Raw genomic sequence first — 20,115 nt, forward strand, 5'->3', positions numbered from 1 at the left:
TTTATCTGTAATTTCTCTGATTGAGTGCCAGAAGCTTTTTGAAAAACTAGTTAAAGCTGTTTGTTTCTAAGTTTCATCGTTGAAACTGACAACTGCTATAATTCTTTTTTTTTTTCTTTGCTAAATTTCTTTTTGATAACGTTTCAAAATTTCTCTTTAATAATAAGGTCTTCCTGTTATGTCTCGTCTGTTGGAAAATCCCTTACGATTAAAAAGTATGTTTAAAGTAAAAGTATTATGAGACAAAAACTTAATTCTGTGGCTAGGATAATACTTCTTTTGTGACATTTTCTTTTCCCACCAAAAGTGAGAAGTGACTGCCTTGCCTTTGTGCATCCCATTTCTAATGGAGGACAAGAAGTTATTTTCTTCAATGGCTGACTTCCAGAATTTCTGCCTGAACATTTTTTGTCAAGTATATATTCCCTTCTTTAGGCCCTTTTATATAGAGCCCACAAACATCGTCAGCGTGAATGATGTCATTCAGAGGGTTAGTGACCATGCCTCTGCTATGAACAAGAGGATTCATTACTACAGCCGGCTCACCACTCCTGCAGACAAGGCCCTGGTAAGAGGCAAACAAAGCATTACTAATCTCCTGAAGTTAAACTGAAATGAACAGTGAACAACATAAACCAGGGCAACTCCCAGTTGTTGAACTTTTTGCTGGCTGTGTTCCAAGGACAGCATTATGTGAAGTCAAAGATAGTAATTAATACATGATCTACATCTCTGTCTAGTTTATTCTTATCTAACCTGGCATAGAGAGATTTGAAACTCTCTCTGTATTAACAACAGCCTGGGTTTTTTTTTTTTTTTTTAATTAAATTCTGCTTATCCTCATTCCCAAGATCTCTGAGGAAGATAAATTACTTCTGAAGTGGCAGCTTAGATCATTGATTTAAAACATAAAATTCTAGTTAGTCTGTTCAATTTTTAACTTGGAAACTACAAAGGAAAAATATTTTTAGAAATTTTTTAGAGTAAGAAACTGAAATATGTTTATTCATATATGTAATATTTTCCTATTTAGCATTTTCCTATTTCCCATTATCCTTTTTTTGGATCAAAAACAGGAATCAAATGGCCAGATACTACAGAATTTTAGGTTTTGTAGACTACATACCATTGCAGTTTCTTTGTTTTGTCTTACAGCCATTAAAAACAATAAGAAACATTCTTAGGAAAGGGGCTGTAAGTAATCAAGTGAAGGCTAGATTTGCCACAGTTTGTGGACCCTTGATCTTTTTTGTTTGTTTGTTTTATCATTGTGGAATGAAAAATATGTAAGTAATTTGGTTGCTTATCAAAATGGTCACATACAAGATATTCAGAATCTTGAAAACTGAAAAAAGTGGGCATCTTCTAGGAGAAAAATATGATTTTTAAAATAGATATTAACCACCATATGGGATTTGACATCACTTGAATATATCTATTTCATTTAATCTTTGTAATAGCTATGTGAAGTAAGTATTAATTCTCCTTTTTTATGGCCAAAGTAAAGACTTCCAAATGTAATAGGTAGGATAATTTTTTTTTTTCAATTTTGGGGGCTTCCCCTAACCCCCTGTAGGACTTTACATCCATAGTGATGATAAAGTCTTAGTTCCATTATAGAATTATCTAAGCCCTTTGAAAAGTACAAGCAATCCTCTATCTAATGCTCTAATTCACACCTTCTGAGAGCTGTACTCTGGGAAACAAATTTCAGAGATATTAGCCAGGAGTCTAGGCTTGAGCATACATTATTTGCTTGGAAATTAAGACTGTATTGTGTACCAAGTTGAATCCCTTTTATTAACTGACACTGAGATGACTCTAGTGAATCAAAGTATATAAACAGTAATCTACAGTTTTACAATTAACAATATGATATAAACTTTTTCTATATATTTTTAGTTGTAGTTGGACACAATACTTTTATTTTATTTATTTTTATGTGATGCTGAGGATTGAACCCAGGGCCTTGCACATGCAAGGCGAGTGCTCTACTGCTGAGCCACAACCCCAGCCCCTGATATAAACATTTTTAATGAATGTCTTTGAATATCCACATTCACCTTCAGAAAAATCCCAAAATTGGCAGGGCACACTGGCACATGCCTGTAATCCCAGCAGCTCAGGAGATTGAGGCAGGAGAATCTTGACTTCAAAGCCAGCTTCAGCAAAGGCGAGGAGTTAAGCAACTCAGTGAGACCCTGTCTCTAAATAAAATACAAAATAGGGCTGGGGATATGGCTCAGTGATTGAATGTCCTTGAGTTCAATCCCCAGTACCCCAAAACAAAACAACAACAACAACTACAAAAAAGAATCCCCAAATTACTTTTCCTAAATATATTTTTGTTTTTGTTTTTTTTTTAGGGAATAACAATATAAAATCACTGATCTCGGTTTTAGAGTTAAACCTTTTTGTTTATGAAAAATTTCCCATTTACCTTGACATTTTTATTCTATAATAGGAAAGGGAAGAAAATCATCGTCTCCCAACATCTCCTAGATCCTGGCTAATAAAAGTATAGCCTGCACAGATTGGTATTATAGTGTTACCGAGGGCTTAAAAAAAAATGGAGAATTTCAGACCTCACTTCAGACTACTGAAGCAAATCTACATATTAAGAAGATCCCTGTGTGATTTATAGTAATATTCAGTCTGACAAGTACCACCCTAGACCACTGCCAGAGTGGGATCTACCCTTCAATTTTTTTGTCTCTCCTATGAATTTACACCCCCTGCCCTCCGGCATGCTTTATGTCTCTCTATTCACACAGTGCAGACCAGGCACAGGACCTGGAGGTTGTTTCTTTATATAGTCAGTGTAAGAACACAGCCAGAAATTGCCACTTCTTACTAATCCTGCCCCTTATAACTTTTTATTTTCACATTTTCTCAATTTGCTTTGCTAGCCATAGTGGTTTTTCTCCTGCCTCACATGGACACAACCCGTCCTTTTAAATTTTTACTCATGGCAGAGGACAACAGAATTCAGACCCAAGAGGACTATGGGTAAAGAGAAGGCAAAAGACCCTTTCCATATGTCTTTGTATCTCTGGGAAATAGTTGTTTTCAAAGCTACACCATGCAGAACACTGAAGATATTCTTTGCCTTCAAGACACCACCACCCAAATGCACATAAAGAGAGGAATGTGCTGGGCTTGGTGGCACACACCTGTAATCTCAGCTACTCAGGAGGCCGAGGCAGGTGAATTACAAATTTTAGGCCAACCTAGGCAACTTAGCAAGACCCTGTCTCAAAATAAAATTCAAAAGGGCTGTGAATGTAGCTCAGTGGTAGAATACTTGCCTAGAATGCACAAGGAACTGGGTTCAATCCCCAGAGCCGCCACGAAAAGAAAAAGGATACCACTTTTTCATTTTTTGTACCAATCCACAATCCATATCCTCTATTCCTACTGAGTCCTGATACTCCATCTATTCCGTGTATTCTTCTCCAACTATTCTAGTCCCCATTATTGTTGTTATTTGTTATTCCTATGGTACAGTATACCATAGAGTCAATTTTTATTATCTTCTTGCTTCCTGTCCTCCAACTGGAATTTAAAGTTTGAAGCCATATATATATATATATATATACAAATATATATATATATTTTTCTTAAATGCTAAACCTAGCACAGAGTTGTAAATTTTTATTTGTAAATAAAAATTGCTAAATATAAAAATTGTTGGTTTATGCATCAGGTTCTATACCTTTTAGGACTGCTTTATTTATTTTTATTTTTATTTTATTTTATTTTTTTGTACCAGGGATGTTTAACCACTGAGCTACATCCCCAGCCCTTTTCTTGGTTTGTTTGTTTGTTTGTTTTTTATTCTTTGAGACAGGGTCTCACTAAGTTGCTAAGTCTGGCTTTGAACTTGAGATTCTCCTGCCTCAGCTACTGAGTCACTGGGATTACAGGCATGCCCCACTGCACCCAGCTTAGACTGCCTATTCTTAAAGAACTATTCTTACGGAGATGGGCAGAATTGCATCAGGAAACAGTATTCTTTTCCCTCTAAAATAGGAAGGTAGAATTAGGAAGAAATGAAGAGGATAACTTGGGAGCTATGTGTATAAGAAACATCTCTGTTATATCTTCAACCTCTATTGGCTTCTTCCCTTTTGCTTACATACTTAAAACTCTTCCTTTAAAATTTTTGTTTTGCACTGGGCATGGTGCTGCACACCTATAATCCCAGCAGCTCTGGAGGCTGAGGCAGGAGGATTGCAAGTTCAAAGCCAGCCTCAGCAATTTAGTGAGGCATTTAGCACCCCTGGGTTCAATCCTCAGTACCAAAAAAAAAAAAAAAAAATCTTTGTTTTGCCTTTTCCTTAAGCCCCTGTAGGTTACCTTTTTCCTCTGTTATAAAGCATTTTCGTTTTTGTTTTTAATATTGTTTTTAGTTGTTCATGGACTTTTATTTTTATTTATTTGTTGGTTGGTTTGTTGGTTTGTTTATTTATATACAGTGCTGAGAATTGAACCCAGTGCCTCACACATGCTAGGCAAGCGCTCTACCACTGAGCTACAATCCCAGGCAACAAAATATTTTTTAACAGTCTGTATTTATTATTTATTTCTTTACCATCTGTTGACTCCTCGATTCTTTGTATTCTGAGATTCCCTGCTTGTCTCTTTGCTGAAAATATCCTCTCATCAGAATTCAGTAATCATTTGGTTCTTGAAATTCTCCTCATTTAAGGCCAGTCTTCTGCATTTAGATTTCCTTAATCTTATTCTTTGTTGGTTCTTTTTCCTCCTTTCTCACAAAGGTGAAGAGAAAAATATTTTGACAGTTGCATAAATTTTCGTTTCTTTAGATCTACTACTACATTTGAAAAATAATTTTTTAATTCACTAATCAGGGATGCATACTGTTTTCTTTGTTCATGGTATCTAGAAACATGTGTACCATAATGTACTCTGATGTATAGAATGTATCCTGTTTAACACATTTACTTTTTCTGACATTTCTGTTTCTTTTTCACCAGATTGCTCCAGACCATGTAGTTCCAGCTCCTGAGGAATGCTATGTTTATAGTCCATTGGGTTCTGCATATAAACTTCAAAGCTGCACTGAAGGATATGGTAAAAACACCAGTTTAGTAACCATGTGAGTAAAAATTAATTTTTGGAGCATGACTTGAATGGTATACAAATACAAATTACTGATTATTTTAATTTTTTCCTTAATTAAAATATTTCAGGAGTTTAACTCCATATTTTTATGGCTATTATTCTGTGTTTTCAGTTTTATGATTTGGAATACCATGATGGGAACATCTATACTAAGTATTCCTTGGGGCATAAAACAGGTAATATAATTTTTTAGCACACTTTATGTCTGAAAATGTTTTCTCTATATATTGTTTTATAAGAAATTGACATAAATTTCATTAAATAGATGATATACATAGTTTTTGATTATCAGGTTTTATGATGTTTTAGGGTCACTTAGTATGATTATATATGAATTTATTCTTACATGATGACATGTCGTTCTACATTTTTATTTTAAACAGGCTGGATTTACCACTGGAATGTGCGTCATCATACTGATGGGCCTTTTAACACTTTATTGCTGCTACAGAGTGGTGAAATCACGAACCATGATATGTAAGAGTTTGACACAGTGAAAATAGATTAGTGATTTGAGTATTAGTAAGTCACTTGCCATTGAGGCAGATCCAAATGTGTATATTCCACGTCTTTCAATTTTGTACTTAAAGATTTACTTCCCTAATTCACAGCTTTCAACAATTCTTTTTTTTTTTTTTTAAGAGAGAGGAAAGGGGGAGAGGGGGGGAAATTTATTTATTTATTGCCTCTACTCATCTATAAAAATTCTGGATTAGGGAAGATCTATTTTTTTTTTTCTTAATGGAGTCTCATGATGTTGTTCAGGCTGTCTTCAACCCAGGCTGGTCTCAAATTTGTAAACTCAAGTGATCCTCCACCTCAGCCTTCCCAATAGCTGGGACTGTATCACACCTGCCTATTGGATGAGGGAAATATCTTTTTAGGTCATTTTAAAGTAAGTTAGGACCTAAATACACATGCGTTATTTTCACGCATGCTGTTAGTATATATAAACCAATTGACCAGATTGTACCTCTTGTTTTTTCCCTCTCTCTACTAAGCAGCTTTCTTTCTTTTCTCTTTCTCTTTCTCTCTCTCTCTCTCTCTCTCTCTCTCTCTCTCTCTCTCTCTCTCTCTCTCTCTCTCGTCTTTTGGTACCAGGAATTGAATCTAGGGATACTTTATCACTGAGCTATATCCCCAGTCCTAGTCCTGTTTATTTACTTATTTTGAGACACAGTGTCTTGCTAAGTCGCTGAGGCTGGCCTCGAACTTGTGGACTTCCTGTGTCAGCTTCCAGAGTCACTGGGATTACAAGCACGCACTATCTTGCCTGGCTTTAAGCAGCTTCTTTATTTAGGTACCAAATATCCTCTTAGTCACTTAGGGAGTATTATTTTAAAGTTTTAAGAGAAGATTCATTCTAGTTCCTAAATGAGAAAGTTTAGCCTTAGTTTTGCTCTTTTTCAGTTTTGACTGAACTTGGAAAACCTCTTTAAACATATGTAGTGACTGCATATCTTAATCCAGGGTCTTTTTAAAAATGAGAGCATAGCTTCTCTGAGATCTTTCTGTAGCTACTAAAAAATAGGAAACAGGGCTGGGAATATAGCTCATTTGGTAGAGTGCTTGCCTCACATGCACAAGGCCCTGGGTTCAATCCCTGGGGTTAAAAAAAGAAAAAGATATGGTAGTAAACTTTTTTTTGGTACTGGGGATTGAACCCAGGCCCTCACTAAATTGCCAAAGCTGGCCCTTAATTCACAACCCAAGTGGCTGGGATTACAGCATTGGCTGTAAACTTCTTTTTTTTTTTTTTGAGCAGGGGTCTACCAGGGATTGAACTCAGGGGCATTCAATCACTGAGCCATATCACCAGCTCTATTTTGTATTTATTTAGAGACAGGGTCTCACTGAATTGCCTAGCACCTCACTGTTGCTGAGGCTGGCTTTGAACTTGAGATCCTCCTGCCTCAGCCTCCTTAGCTGCTGGAATTACAGGCATACACCACTGCGTCTGGCTAAACTTCTTAAGAAAGCATTGTCAGAAAAAGCAGCATTTCAAAAGAATAATATCCTATGTTTAAAGTAAGGTATATTCTCATAAAGCGTGTATGTTTCATTATTAAGAAATCCAACGTAATTCACTGCATTAATTTAAAGAAATATCTGCAATTATCAACAGAATCCAAAACAGGCACTAACAGAGTTAGGTAGCTGTTCCTGTTTAAAATTCTTAAGTAAAAGGCACTGTTTAAATTTGTTAAGGCCTAGTGCTGGATCTGGTGGCACAGGCCTGTAATCCCAGCAACTCAAGGAAGGGGTTGAGGCAGGAAGTTCTCAAGTTTAAGGCCAGCCTCAGCAACTTAGTGAGGCCCTAAGAAACTTAGTAAGACTCTGTCTCAAAATAAAAAATAATTTTAAGAAAGGGTTGGAGAGACTAGGGTTGTACCTCAGTGGTTGAGCACTTGCCTAGCATGTGTGAGGCACTGGGTTTGATTCTCAGCAGCACATATAAATAAATAAAATAAAGGTCCATCAACAATTAAAAGAAGGGGGGGGGGGAAGGAAAGAAAAGAAAGAAAGAGTTAAAGATGTAGCTCAGTGGTAAAGCACACCTGGATTCAAGCATTAGTACCCAGACAAACCAAACAAGCAAAAAGCAATGTTAATGTCTGTTTATTCCTAAACTTGTACAAGCATCGATAAAATGCTAAAGCTATTCCCTTTAAAGTAGCAATGCTCCATTTTAATGTTTCCATTAGAACATAATAATGCTCATAATTGTTCAGGGTTTCTTTTGAGTCATCAAATGCAACAAAAAATAAAAATAATCAAAAAACTAGAAAAGAATGGGTTGGGGGATATAGCTTGGTAGTGCGTTTACCTGGCATATACAAAGCCCTAGGTTAGACCTCCAGTATCGCAAAAAATCAAAATGAAACAAACAAACAAAAAAAAGTAGAAGAGACTTAGAATCATATCATGAGCAAAAATATTTTTATTAAAAATGCTAAGTTATTAACACTATTAACACGAAAGTAAGCTGCATATAAGGTCAAGAATCAACTAGAACTACAAAGCAGGAAACGTATTTCATTCACAATAGTAAGCTTAGAAATGAATTTAGCAACACATCTGCTGGAAGAAAAATATAAAATTATATCTAAGAGCAAAGAACAAGATCTTAACAAGTGAGAAAAATAGACCATGTTATTATTTTAAGACAAGGTCTCACTAAGTTGCCCGAACTGGTCTCAAACTTGATGATCCTTCTATCTTAGCCTCCTGAGTTGCTGGGATAATAAGTGTGCTCTACTGCCCAGCTTCTACTGTGTTTTAATTGCTATTATTTCTGGTGGTAAAATATCAGTAATCTTGCTAAATGTTTTGAGTTAATTTGGGAAACACAAATTATTAATATAGAATATGTGATCTCCATCTGTTTTTATTCTTTTTTTTTTTTTTTTTAATTTTCTCTAGCTTCATTGGATACCACTACCTGGGAATATCCAGATGTCTGCAGATATTATTTTGGTTCCTTTGGGCAGTGGTCAAGTCTTCTTTTCTCCTTGGTGTCTCTCATTGGAGCAATGATAGTTTATTGGGTGCTTATGTCTAATTTTCTTTTTAATACTGGAAAATTTATTTTTAGTAAGTATTGATATCATATACTTTAACACAATTACTTTCAAATACAATTACTCTTGTAGTTTCTGCCTTAAACTCCAGGACTTGGGATATTACAAAATAAGAAGTACTGTAAGTATGTAATTCTGGAAAATTTATGATTCAGTTTGTTTTCCATGGTTATGATCTCAAATATAATGTGTATGTTCATTTCCAAACATTAATTTTTGAGTAAACAATGTTCCTTCAAAGTATCTAATTAATATAAAATTTTGTCATAACTCAGTGACTATTTTAAGCATTGTTTAAAATTTTAGTATTGTAACAGAAAATTTTGTGAAAATCATTAGTGTTTGTTGCTAAAGAATTTGATGTGCTGGGGTTGTGGCTCTGGGGTAGAGCGCTCGCCTAACACGTGCGAGGCCCTGGGGTCCATCCTCAGCGCCACATAAAAAAAATGAATAAATAAAATAAAGAATTTGATGTGTAGATTAGGAGAAAAAAATTTCAGTTACTTATTTTAAAAATATTAGAATTTATCTGATAAATATATTATTTATATACTACAAAATTGTAATCTGCCCAAGTAAGCTACTTGAATTCTGAAAAGAGTCTTAGAAATTCAGACCACGTACTCTTTATAATGTTTTTTAAGTTGGATAGAGGAAGTTCATCTTATATTGAATAAGATTCCAAATTATTTTTGCCTAATAATTGATAGACCTAAAACTTAGTATGTTTAGCTGCCTTTAAGTAAACTATGTATTTAAAATATGGATTTACATGAAAGCTAGTCTCTCTACAGTATTTAAGTGAGGGGTCAGGAATTCTATTTTTATTTTAAACAATAAAATTAGCATTTTTAATTAGATGTTTTATTGCCAAACATTTTTATTGTTGAAAAATTGTGAAACATTGCAATCTACAAAAAAATGCAGAAGTTAATATAAATAACATTGTACCCACTAACAAGCTTTAGTATTTTAACATTTGCCATATTTGTATTAGTTCTCTATTCTTATGAAAAAATCAAATATTACAGATATAATTGAAGCCACATGTGTATTCCCCTTCACAGTCCCATTTTCCTTCTTCCCTAAATTTGGTGTTTTTCACTCATGCATGTTTTTGTGTTTTTACTGCATAACTATACGAACAACATATAGTGTTGTCTTTCATGTTTTTAATCTATTCAAGTTATTTTGCAACTTGCTTTTTGTCATATTTATTAATATACAGTTCATTGTAACTGCTTTATCATATTTAATAATTTGAATATACCCCAACTTTCTTATCCATTCTCTTGATGAACATTTAATTTATTTTGCTAGTACAAGCAACACTTTATTAAACATCTCTATTTCTGTTTCCTTCATACATGTGAGAGTTTCTCCTGGCTTTGTAACTCTAAGACAGACTTCTGGAAATTGGAATATTCACTTTTTCACCTTGTTAGAAATTGCCAAATTATTCTTTATCCTGGTTTTATCAGTTACACTGGTACCAGCAATTATGAAAGTCCCTCCTTCTGTGTTCTCCTCACAGGTATTATGACAGATTTTGTCACTCAAGATCTGTTCATAAGGGGTAACACTAGGCATCTTTTCTTAATTATATAAACAGTTAAGTAACTTATTCATGTTCTCCCATTTTCCTATTGGATTATTGGTCTTTTTCTTTTTTATGGAATGTTTTTATCCATCAAGTTGCAAATATCTTCTAGTTGGTGGCTTGGCTTTACTTTTAATTTCAAATCCATAATTTTTTCCACTAAGGTCTATGGACCTAACATTTTAAAATCAACTTGTCAAGGTCCAGAGAAATCCAATTAGAATTTGATTGAAATTGCATTGAACTTTTTAGTCAGTATGCCCTATTGATGCCATTAAGGTACTGAGTTTAGAATTTGATTAGAATTACACTAGATTTATAGGTGTGGAGAAAATTTACATAATTAGGATACTTAGTTTTCCTATCCATGATCATGTCATGGCATAGTTCTCTGTTTATATAAGCTTTTTAAATATCTTCTAAATTTTTCTTGATAAAGCTCTTGCATATCTTTTTTAAAGACTTTTTCCTTAGTACCTTAAATTTTTTTTTGTAAATGTGGTTTTAATATACAACATGTGCACTTTTTGTTATAGAAAATTTCAAACATACAAAGGAAACAACAGTATAAGGATCCTACATATTCCTCTCCCCTATAGCTTATATAGTATATCTCGGATATACTATAAATCTGTTCATGAACTGTATGTATATCTATACTTGATATATAAAAATAATAAGGTTTTTTTCCTCCCATTGGGAGCAATACCACATCCATTAAGAAAGCATGATCCACATTATACACATTTGCCACACCAGTTCAACTATTATTTTATATATATAGTTCTCTTTTTTAGAAAGAATTTATTCATCAAAATACTTGAATATTTGACTTACAATATTCAATGGATTAATGGTTAAATGGATACATTCATATAACCCACACCTCCTTCAAGAAACAGAATATTTTTATCTCTCCAGAAATAATCACATATTCAAATTGTTTGTTGATTATAAACCAATTTCTGTATGTTTGAATCTAGCAAACTTGCTGAACTCTTGTTAGTTCTAATAATTTTGTGCATGTACTTTTTTTTTAACCTTTGTTTTTATTTATTTATTTTTTTTATGTGGTGCTGAGGATCGAACCCAGGGCCCTGCATGTACTTTTTGATATTCTATTTAGATAGTCACATCATTCATAAAGAAAGTTCCATCCTATCTACTCATTATTTTAAATGGTTTGTATGTATGTGCATACATTTATATTTGTATACATACACACATATAAATACATACAAACATATACGTACATGTATGTGTGTAGATGTGTGTGTTTGTGTGCACCTAAATTTCACTCTTTCTTTATGGACACCAATCATTGACTTTAGGGCTTACCCTAAATCAGTATGACTTCATATTAATATACCATGGCTGTATATGCTTTTTTCTTTGATACTTCCTTTAATCTAACTCAATGGTTCTTGGGAGCATAATAATTACTATACAGCCCTGGGTCCATAAAAGCACGTATTGTACTTTACAAAGAGCTTAAGTGATTTTTCCCAGTAAGTTCAGCTACATGATTGTTGTTTTCCCTTTTTGCATATTTTAGAACTTTATGTAAAATCTAACTGTAATTAACATGAATATAGAAAAATAAATTGTACACATTATCTACATTCCAGGGCTTTTACTACTATTAATTTAGCCTTGTAGGTAGATTTTTTTTAAAATACTAAATTATATAAAAATTTTCAAAGTGGGACTCTGAATCCAATATTATGATTCCTGTAAGTGAAGAAAGCTATAGAAGGTGAAACTGTTAAAAATAAAGTTGTGGGGCTAGGGTTGTGGCTCAGCGGTAGAGCACTTGCCTCTCATGTGTGAGACCCTGGGTTCGATCCTCAGCACCACATAAAAATAAACAAAAATAAAGATATTGTGTCCATGTATAACTAAAAAAAATATTTAAGAAAAAAAATAATAAGGTTGTTTTGGTTTAGTGTTCTAGATACTATATTACATTTGGTAGATATTTTTAATATTTTTGTAAATAAAAAACTTTAGAGGGTAATAGATTCAGCATCTTTCATTCAGTGTTAAGCTACATTTTTGTCTTTAATTTTTAGATTTTATTCATCACATTAATGACACAGACACTACACTGAGAACCAATAATAGCAACCCTGGTAAGTAGTTTGGAATTTAATTTGTTTCTTTATTCCTCACTTTGTCCAAAAAGAATTTAAGCTAAAACCTATGAATTTATTTTAGGTAAATGAAAAGTGCAATATTATTATTATTATTATTATTATTATTATTATTATTATTATTATTATGTTAACAGAGCTGCTACTAAATTATTGGTAACTGATACATTTTTTAAAAAACTCCAAAAAAAGTTTATGTTGATGTGAACTAGTCAATAGGTTGTGTTAATGTGAGCTGGAAAATATTTAGTTCATACATGTTATATATCCCTGATTCAAAAACCTGAAATCTAAAATGTTCCAAAATCAGATTGGGGGGCTGGGGATGTAGCTGAATGCTAGAGTGCTTGCCTACATGCTTGTTGTGCTGAGTTCTATTCCCAGCATCATCCAAAACAAAGCAAAAATTAGAGATGTGCAGCTGGTAAAATCAATGCAAATAATCCAAAATCTGAACCACTTTTGGTCCCAAGCATTTCAGATAAGGGATATGCAACCTGTATTATACAACACATAGTTAAGCTCAGAGTGTCTGTATTGCCTGAATAATCAATATTTTCAAGAACCTACATCACTTCTTGGGTTAAGTGTCTAGAAGAATAGTTTTCAGTTTGTTAACTTAATTTTAGGTGTGTAATATTTTAGTTACTAATCTATAGGCTACACAGATTTGTAACCAATAAAATAATTTCCTGATACTGAAAAGAGACTAATAAAATTTTCCTTTAATTTATTTACTAAAAATAAATTCTTGGGGCTGGCAGTATAGCCCAACAGTAGAGCACATGTGAAAGATCCTAGGGTGAATCTTCAGCACCACAAAAACATAAAAATTTTAAAAAACTAAAATAAACCCATTGTGGCCATTGGGTTTAAACCAGTATGGAAATCATAGGGAAAATGAATGTAAACACGGTTGTAACCTTGTTGACAGTTTTGCTGTTAACCTTGAACATTACCTAAAGCTTTGTGAGTTAGGTTTCAGGAATGCTAAATTGATGCCATCTTTATGGAGGTACACATTGATCACTAATATTTATTAAGCCCAGTATGTGTCAGGAGCTGTTATGAGCACTGGGTTTATAATAATGAATAGACAGTAGTCATACTTCTCATGAAGCATACATTCCAATGCTTGCTGTTCAGTGTTTTACTTTACCCCTTAATTAAGCGGTCAATTGTCAACTATTAACCTGTCAATTGTCAACTACTGAAAATGAGTGAATAACCAGCTTTTATTCCTGAGAATAAAATAATTCCTTTGAATTGCTCTACTAAAATCTCTTGTACCTTGTTCCTTACTCCAGAATTTTCAAAGAATCTTGTCTTTTTTTTTTAAAGAGAGAGTGAGAGAGGAGAGAGAGTGAGAGAGAGAGAGAGAATTTTTAATATTTATTTTTTAGTTCTCGGCGGACACAACATCTTTGTTGGTATGTGGTGCTGAGGATCGAACCCGGGCTGCACGCATGCCAGGCGAGCGCGCTACCACTTGAGCCACATCCCCAGCCCCAAAGAATCTTGTCTTAAAGGAGAAAATGATTTTGCTGTATAGCTATTCTGATACCATTGATGGAAGTAGCTTATTAATTATCTCATAGAATTTCTTCTGCAGCAGGGAGTAATTTCATCCATGAGGTCATAAATATTATAATTATGTTGATAATTTGGAAAGTACCATCAGCAAAGTCAGTTTACTTTGCATAGTGATAACCTGTGTTAATATCAGCATGTCTTTATTTATCTTTTAATATTCATTTTGAAACAGTATGGTAAATAAAGTATGAAACAACCCATCTTAGTTAGTGCAAAATAATTGTAGCTCATATTTATTGAATATTTACTTGGCAAAGACATTGTTCTAAACATTTCACAGCAACACTATAAGGTAAACTGTTAGCTCCACGTTGTAAATGTAGGATCCAAGACACAGAGAAGTTAATTTGCCCAAAAACATCTGTTAAGTAGCAGATGTTTTGGTCAATTTACTTCCATAGTCTGTGCTCTTTACTACTACAGTTAGCAAAGACAATTTTTTTTTCCAGAGCATAGAAGAAAAAGGTACATGTTAAGATGCTAAGAAAGAACAAGGGGCTGGGGATATGCCTCAGTTGGTAGAGTGCTTGCCTCCTATGCACAAGGCCCTGGTTCAATCCCCAATACCACCAAAAAAAAAAAAAAAAAGAGAGAGAGAGAGAAGATGCTAAGAAAGAACAAGAGAAAAATTAAATGTTTGGTTTTGTGGCATACCAAAAAATAGGTAGAGAATAAAATTCATAATAAAATAAATGTTCTTTCTCTTTGACTAGTGATGAATATGACAGTTGCTGAGTATAAGTGATTTTCACTAGTATTAGGAATGCTGATTACTATCAAAAGCTCTTTTGTGAAATTAGAAACAATGAGAATGATTTGTACAGTATCTAATAATAGAAGAAATTGCCACCTGTAAATCAATATTAAGAAAAAATACATTTGCTAGGCATAGTGCTATATGCCTGTAATCCCAATGACTAGGAAGGCTAAGGCAGGAGGTTTGCAAGTGTGAGGCCAGCCTAGGCAATTTAGGGAGATGCTATCTCAAAATAAAAATTAAAAAGATCTGGGGATGTAGTTCAGTGATAGAGCATCTCTAGGTTCTATCCCAGTACCACCAAAAACAAACAAACAAACAATATGTGTGTGTGTGTGTGTATGTGTGTATGCATGCGCATGCGCATAATACACACATATGTGCACTTTACTAATTTTCTAGTAATGTCAGCCAGCTGTTGGGCTTCTATCAAGGGTGATAAACTTCCAGAATTATTTTGGATTACTAAAATTCAAGGCTGTTAAGTTTTCACCAATGATTAAGTTTGGGAAGTACCATGGTAGTTATTCTAGAAATGTCTGCTTTTTATTCCAAACCTATATATTCTATTTGTATTAAAAGAAACCTACCCTTTGTCCTTTAATGAGTTAATAGTACAACAGTTACCCTGAATGACATTTTTTGTGTTATTGTACAAATAGGACTGAATACCATTTAGTCCAATGTTTTCTCTCTCGAATTGGAACCAAGGGATGTTTGATGGGATGTTTTATAGTTTTCAACAGAAATTAAGAATGTAACTCAAAATTTTCTAAGATTCCCTCATCTTTAATTCATTTTTAGGTGAAATATTCTTAATGTGACTAAATATAATTCTACATTTTTGTCATAGAGGAGAAGCTTAGTGTTTAGTAAAAGTTGAGCAAATATCAGTCTGTGGGGATGTACATTTTCTACTTTCATGGTCTTCTCTAATGTGGTGTTTTACTGTTGCAGTGATTTGTCCAAATGCTGGGAGTGGTGGCCATCCTGACAATGGCTCTATGATTTTCCATGCCAATGACACAGAAGTCCAACAGTTTGAAAAGTGGTGGAATAAGTCCAAGACCGTGCCGTTTTACCTCATAGGGCTTCTCCTGCCACTGCTTAATTTTAAATCTCCTTCTTTTTTTTCAAAATTTAATATCCTAGGTAAGACATGATACTGTGTTGTAGAAATTCTGTGTAGTAGAATACATGTTAGATTCTGTGAAAATATGGTTCTGGGGAGAAAGTTACCTGCTAGGCCTGTTCATCTATGTTGAATTTGTTCATATAGTTCTCTGCATTTTGTTGGGGGTTTTTTTGGCAGAGAGAAAAATGTAGATGATCATTTCAAGTCCTTTTTTGTTCTTTGGTGTTTTGAGATATAAGTTATTTTGTTTACCATTCTAACCTTACTAGATAACTCTTCTATATTTTTTCTGAGAGTACAACTAGAGGAAATCAACTAAAATTTCAGGAGGAGAGATCAAAATGGATATTACAGAAATCCTCAACTTTAAGGGTTGGAAACATTAGAACAGGACGTTATGGAATTTTTTTTCCTGTCATTTCCATTTAAGAGTATTGCATAGAATATCATTTGAACTTAGAATATCATTATCTAGCTCAAGCTTCTAAGGTTTATTCTGTTTTTGCTTTCTTCCTCAGTGCATTTTCTTTCTTAAAATACTATTGTTTCCTTAAAATAACAGACCTCTTTCAGTGATTTCTTTTTCACTAAAGCAATGTTTTAACCCTATTTTCGATCCCCAGGGTAAGCTCAAATCTGGTTAACTAGAGAAAATGCAAGGATGTCATTCATAAAGAATTGATAGGCCCAAGTAGACTGTAGGGTTTTATCTCCCCCTGTGTATCTTATCCCCTGGTAGGCAGTATAGCATAAAATAATCAGATTATCCATCATATCAAGGAACCTGATGGTGGAAACCCAAAATGTAGCTGGGTTTCCAGAAGATGAAAAGAGGAGGTTAAGATACATTTCTCTGCTTTTCTGCCTTAGAACCGAATTCACTATAAGCTACTTTACACACACGACACAGAAAATAATAGATTTGTGGTTATATAAGCTTTGGCCTCTTGTTTTCATCCTTTCTGAATCAGCTAATCTCTAAACCCACAGTAGAGCTTATATGGCTCATTTGTGGTTTCCTGATTTGTTTGCTGACTTTCCAGTGGAACATATCTTTTGAAAGCATAGAAACTTGTGGAAGGATTTGCTCATTTCAGCAAAACAATCACCAGACTTCTAACCAGGTTGAAGGATAGAAAGCTTTTGTTCTTTTCCTTGGTACTTTGCCTTTCTTTTACAACTAAACCTTCTTTAGAGAATTTAGCATCTAAGGATTTTCCTAGGCTTCCTGACTATGCTCTATAATGACTGGACTTAACTTCCTCAAAAGAAATAATCCTCTGACTTCTGCTCTACTAAAACATTGTGACTGCCCACTCCACCTTGTATGTAACACCTGGGAAAGGAATCTGGAATTTTTTCAAGAACAAACAGTACTAATCATTCAGCACTCATGTAAATACTAGATCAGATTGTTTATGGATTGTTTGACTTTTTACCTTCTCAAATGTTTATGATCTACATTTATTACTTTCTTTCCTTATCATTTCGCATTAATTTTTGTGACAGACTTTTTCAGCCTATTGACTGTCACTAGCATCAATACAAAGAATAAAAGTTATAGTTTCATGTTGTTGTTTTTTTCTCCTGTGTAACCTTACAGTTTTGTAATGGACCCTTTGTTTGTGTCTTCCATCAAACTCTGCTCATAAGTAAATTAAGCAGCTTGCATTTAGCAATATGTGAGCTACCTTCATCCAGTTCTTCTTAGGTTTACTACTTAAGTTTTTGTTTTCTGGTAACTCATATAACTTATTTCTATTCTTTAGGTCCCAGTTTGATTTTAGTAGAGATAATCAATGAAGGTAACAATTTTTCACACTTTGGCAAGAATAAGGAAACAAGGTTTGATTTTTAAAAAGTCTGTAAAACACACAAAGAGAATAGTTGAACACAGTGGCATACACCTGTAATTCCAGCAGTTAGGGAGGCTGAGGCAGGAAGATCACAGGTTCAAGGCCAGCCTCAGCAACTTAGTGAGGCCCTGTCTCAAAAAACAAAAAGGGCTGGGGAGTAGTTTAGTAGTAAAGCACTCCTAGATTCAACCCCCTCCCCCCCAAAAAAAACACACACATACACATACACATATAAAAATGATAAACAGTTTCTGGATTTTTTTTTTCTTGCAGGCACAGTATCTGTTCTCTATTTGATTTTTCTTGTTACCTTGAAAGCTATTCGCTTGGGATTTCATTTGGAATTTCACTGGTTTATGCCAACAGAATTTTTTGTACCAGGTGAGTTGTTTTGGCAAAATAACATACTAATAAATTATAATAATGTGATCTGTAAGTTAAATTATTATTATATGCCATTTTAAACCAAATAGTGTGTTTTCTTTTATATTGAACACTTAATGCTAGTAAGCTAAAAATGGGACCACAGTTGGGATTTCTTACAGTTAGGGATAACCAGGGCCCTTTGTCTTTTCCACTTGGTTCGTTTATGTTATAATGCAATTGGAAAGTTAATAATTCTCTAGGCTTTTCTAAGAAATATACTCCTAGAATTTCAAAGACTTAGAACATGGTCAGTGATATATATGGATGATACTGCTTATTAAAACAATGTTCCCCTTACGGGTTTTACTGTTTCTCAGGCTAAAATTGTGATAATTTAATGTTTGCCTCTCCTTGCCCCTTTCCTTCCTCATGCTTATAACTTGGTAATTTCCTCCTCACCCAAATATAGAATATTTTGGACATGAGGGGCTGGGGATATAGCTTAGTTGGTAGAGTGCTTGCCTCACATGCACAAGGCCCTGGGTTCAAATCCCCAGCACCACCAAAAAAAAAAAAAAAGAATATTTTGGACATGAGAAAAGTACTGTGAAACAATAAATAAATAATGCTAAATGAGGAGACAGATTAGAAAATGGAAGTAGCTATTAGACAAATGCCTTGAAAACTAATAATAAGGAAATATTACATAATTTTGTTGGTGGTGTAAAAAGACCACTTTCCATTCTTAAGTCATTGATTTAGGCAGTCAAGAATTCTAGTATCTACTCAGTATCTTGGGTTATCTTCCAAAATATGTAATTGTAGTTGTCTACCACCCCATTTCTTCCCATTGTTAGTACATTCCTGAGTTTTTCAGGTGTATGGAGATGCTATTCATTGGACATTGTAGAGTCCAATTACTGTGGCTACTTGTGTTCAGAATATTTGATTATATTAGCTTTGATTCTTCATTTTTATTCGAAGCCCACAAAGACTTGGAAGTCAATGTAGATTCAGGATAAAGGAAGTACTGGGACTTAAAAGGCACTGTTCTCTCCAAGATTATATTCAAAGTTGGATACTGATGAAAATGTCACTTTAAAGCTAGTTTTTTCATTGATTGATAAAAAGTCTAGGATATTATTTTCTAAAATTAGGTCTACTGTGATTTGTAAAAACTCTTAATGATAAATGTTTCTGCTAATGATAGAACATTAGAAATAGAGATAAAGAAAGGGAAAAGATAAATATATAGAAAACACGAAAAAACATTTAAATAGATACTAGGTCATTTATTTCACATGACTTCATTTAAAAATGACATAAAGGAAGAATCATAAAATAAAAAAAGTTTGTATTGATATTTATGATCCTAAAATTATTTTATTGTCATTAAGAAATTTCTCAAGAATGCAAATATGCCATAAACCTTTTTCAGTAGAGACTAATTAAAAACCAGAAATTGAAATGAGGCATGGTGGTACACCACTTACTTGAGAAGCTGAGGCAGGAAGATCACAAGTTTGAGGTCAACCTGAGCAACTTAACAAGAGCCTGCCTCAAAATTAAATAAAAAGTGTAAATAAAATAAAAAGAAAGTAGCTTTTTGGTAGACCACTTGCCTACCATTTACTGGACTCTGGGTTCAATCCACCAAAGAAAAACTGGTGGAGATAAAATCTTTCCTCAGATAAACTTATAGTTCTAGGTGAATCTTATATACTCTTTCTTCCAAAAATTTACTCTTTAAGTCGTGTAGATCCCATCATCACTCTTCCTTCCAAGTAATTGGGGGAAGTGAGGATAAGAAAAACCCATGTAAACTTTTTTTCCTCCCTTTCTTCCCTACTGAAGGACTTTACCTTTAAAATTATCCCTTTTTTCCCTGAAATCATGTATCAATTTTTCCTCTTTTGAGTTATTTCT

The 20,115-nt window shown here is 33.8% G+C and overlaps 1 protein-coding gene across 5 annotated transcripts in view; it reads left to right on the forward strand.

Moving 5' to 3' along the window:
• SLC38A9 (solute carrier family 38 member 9) overlaps positions 1 to 20,115 on the forward strand; it is a 93,486-nt gene that overhangs the window by 43,108 nt on the left and 30,263 nt on the right. For 4 of the 5 annotated variants that reach the window (XR_014023731.1, XM_081307580.1, XM_081307581.1 and 1 more), the window contains 8 exons: positions 436 to 568; positions 5,001 to 5,122; positions 5,261 to 5,324; positions 5,532 to 5,625; positions 8,572 to 8,742; positions 12,402 to 12,461; positions 15,790 to 15,984; positions 18,097 to 18,204. Coding sequence is in view for 4 of the 5 variants with exons in the window: in XM_081307580.1 (XP_081163706.1) it covers positions 436 to 568; positions 5,001 to 5,122; positions 5,261 to 5,324; positions 5,532 to 5,625; positions 8,572 to 8,742; positions 12,402 to 12,461; positions 15,790 to 15,984; positions 18,097 to 18,204 (947 nt within the window). In the remaining variant the exon portion in view is untranslated. The remainder of the gene's footprint in view (positions 1 to 435; positions 569 to 5,000; positions 5,123 to 5,260; positions 5,325 to 5,531; positions 5,626 to 8,571; positions 8,743 to 12,401; positions 12,462 to 15,789; positions 15,985 to 18,096; positions 18,205 to 20,115) is intronic. The other variant, XM_081307583.1, reaches the window with a different exon arrangement.

Source organism: Spermophilus citellus (genome assembly GCF_964194105.1).
Source record: "Spermophilus citellus genome assembly, chromosome: 1".
Classification (NCBI taxonomy): Eukaryota; Metazoa; Chordata; class Mammalia; order Rodentia; family Sciuridae; genus Spermophilus; species Spermophilus citellus.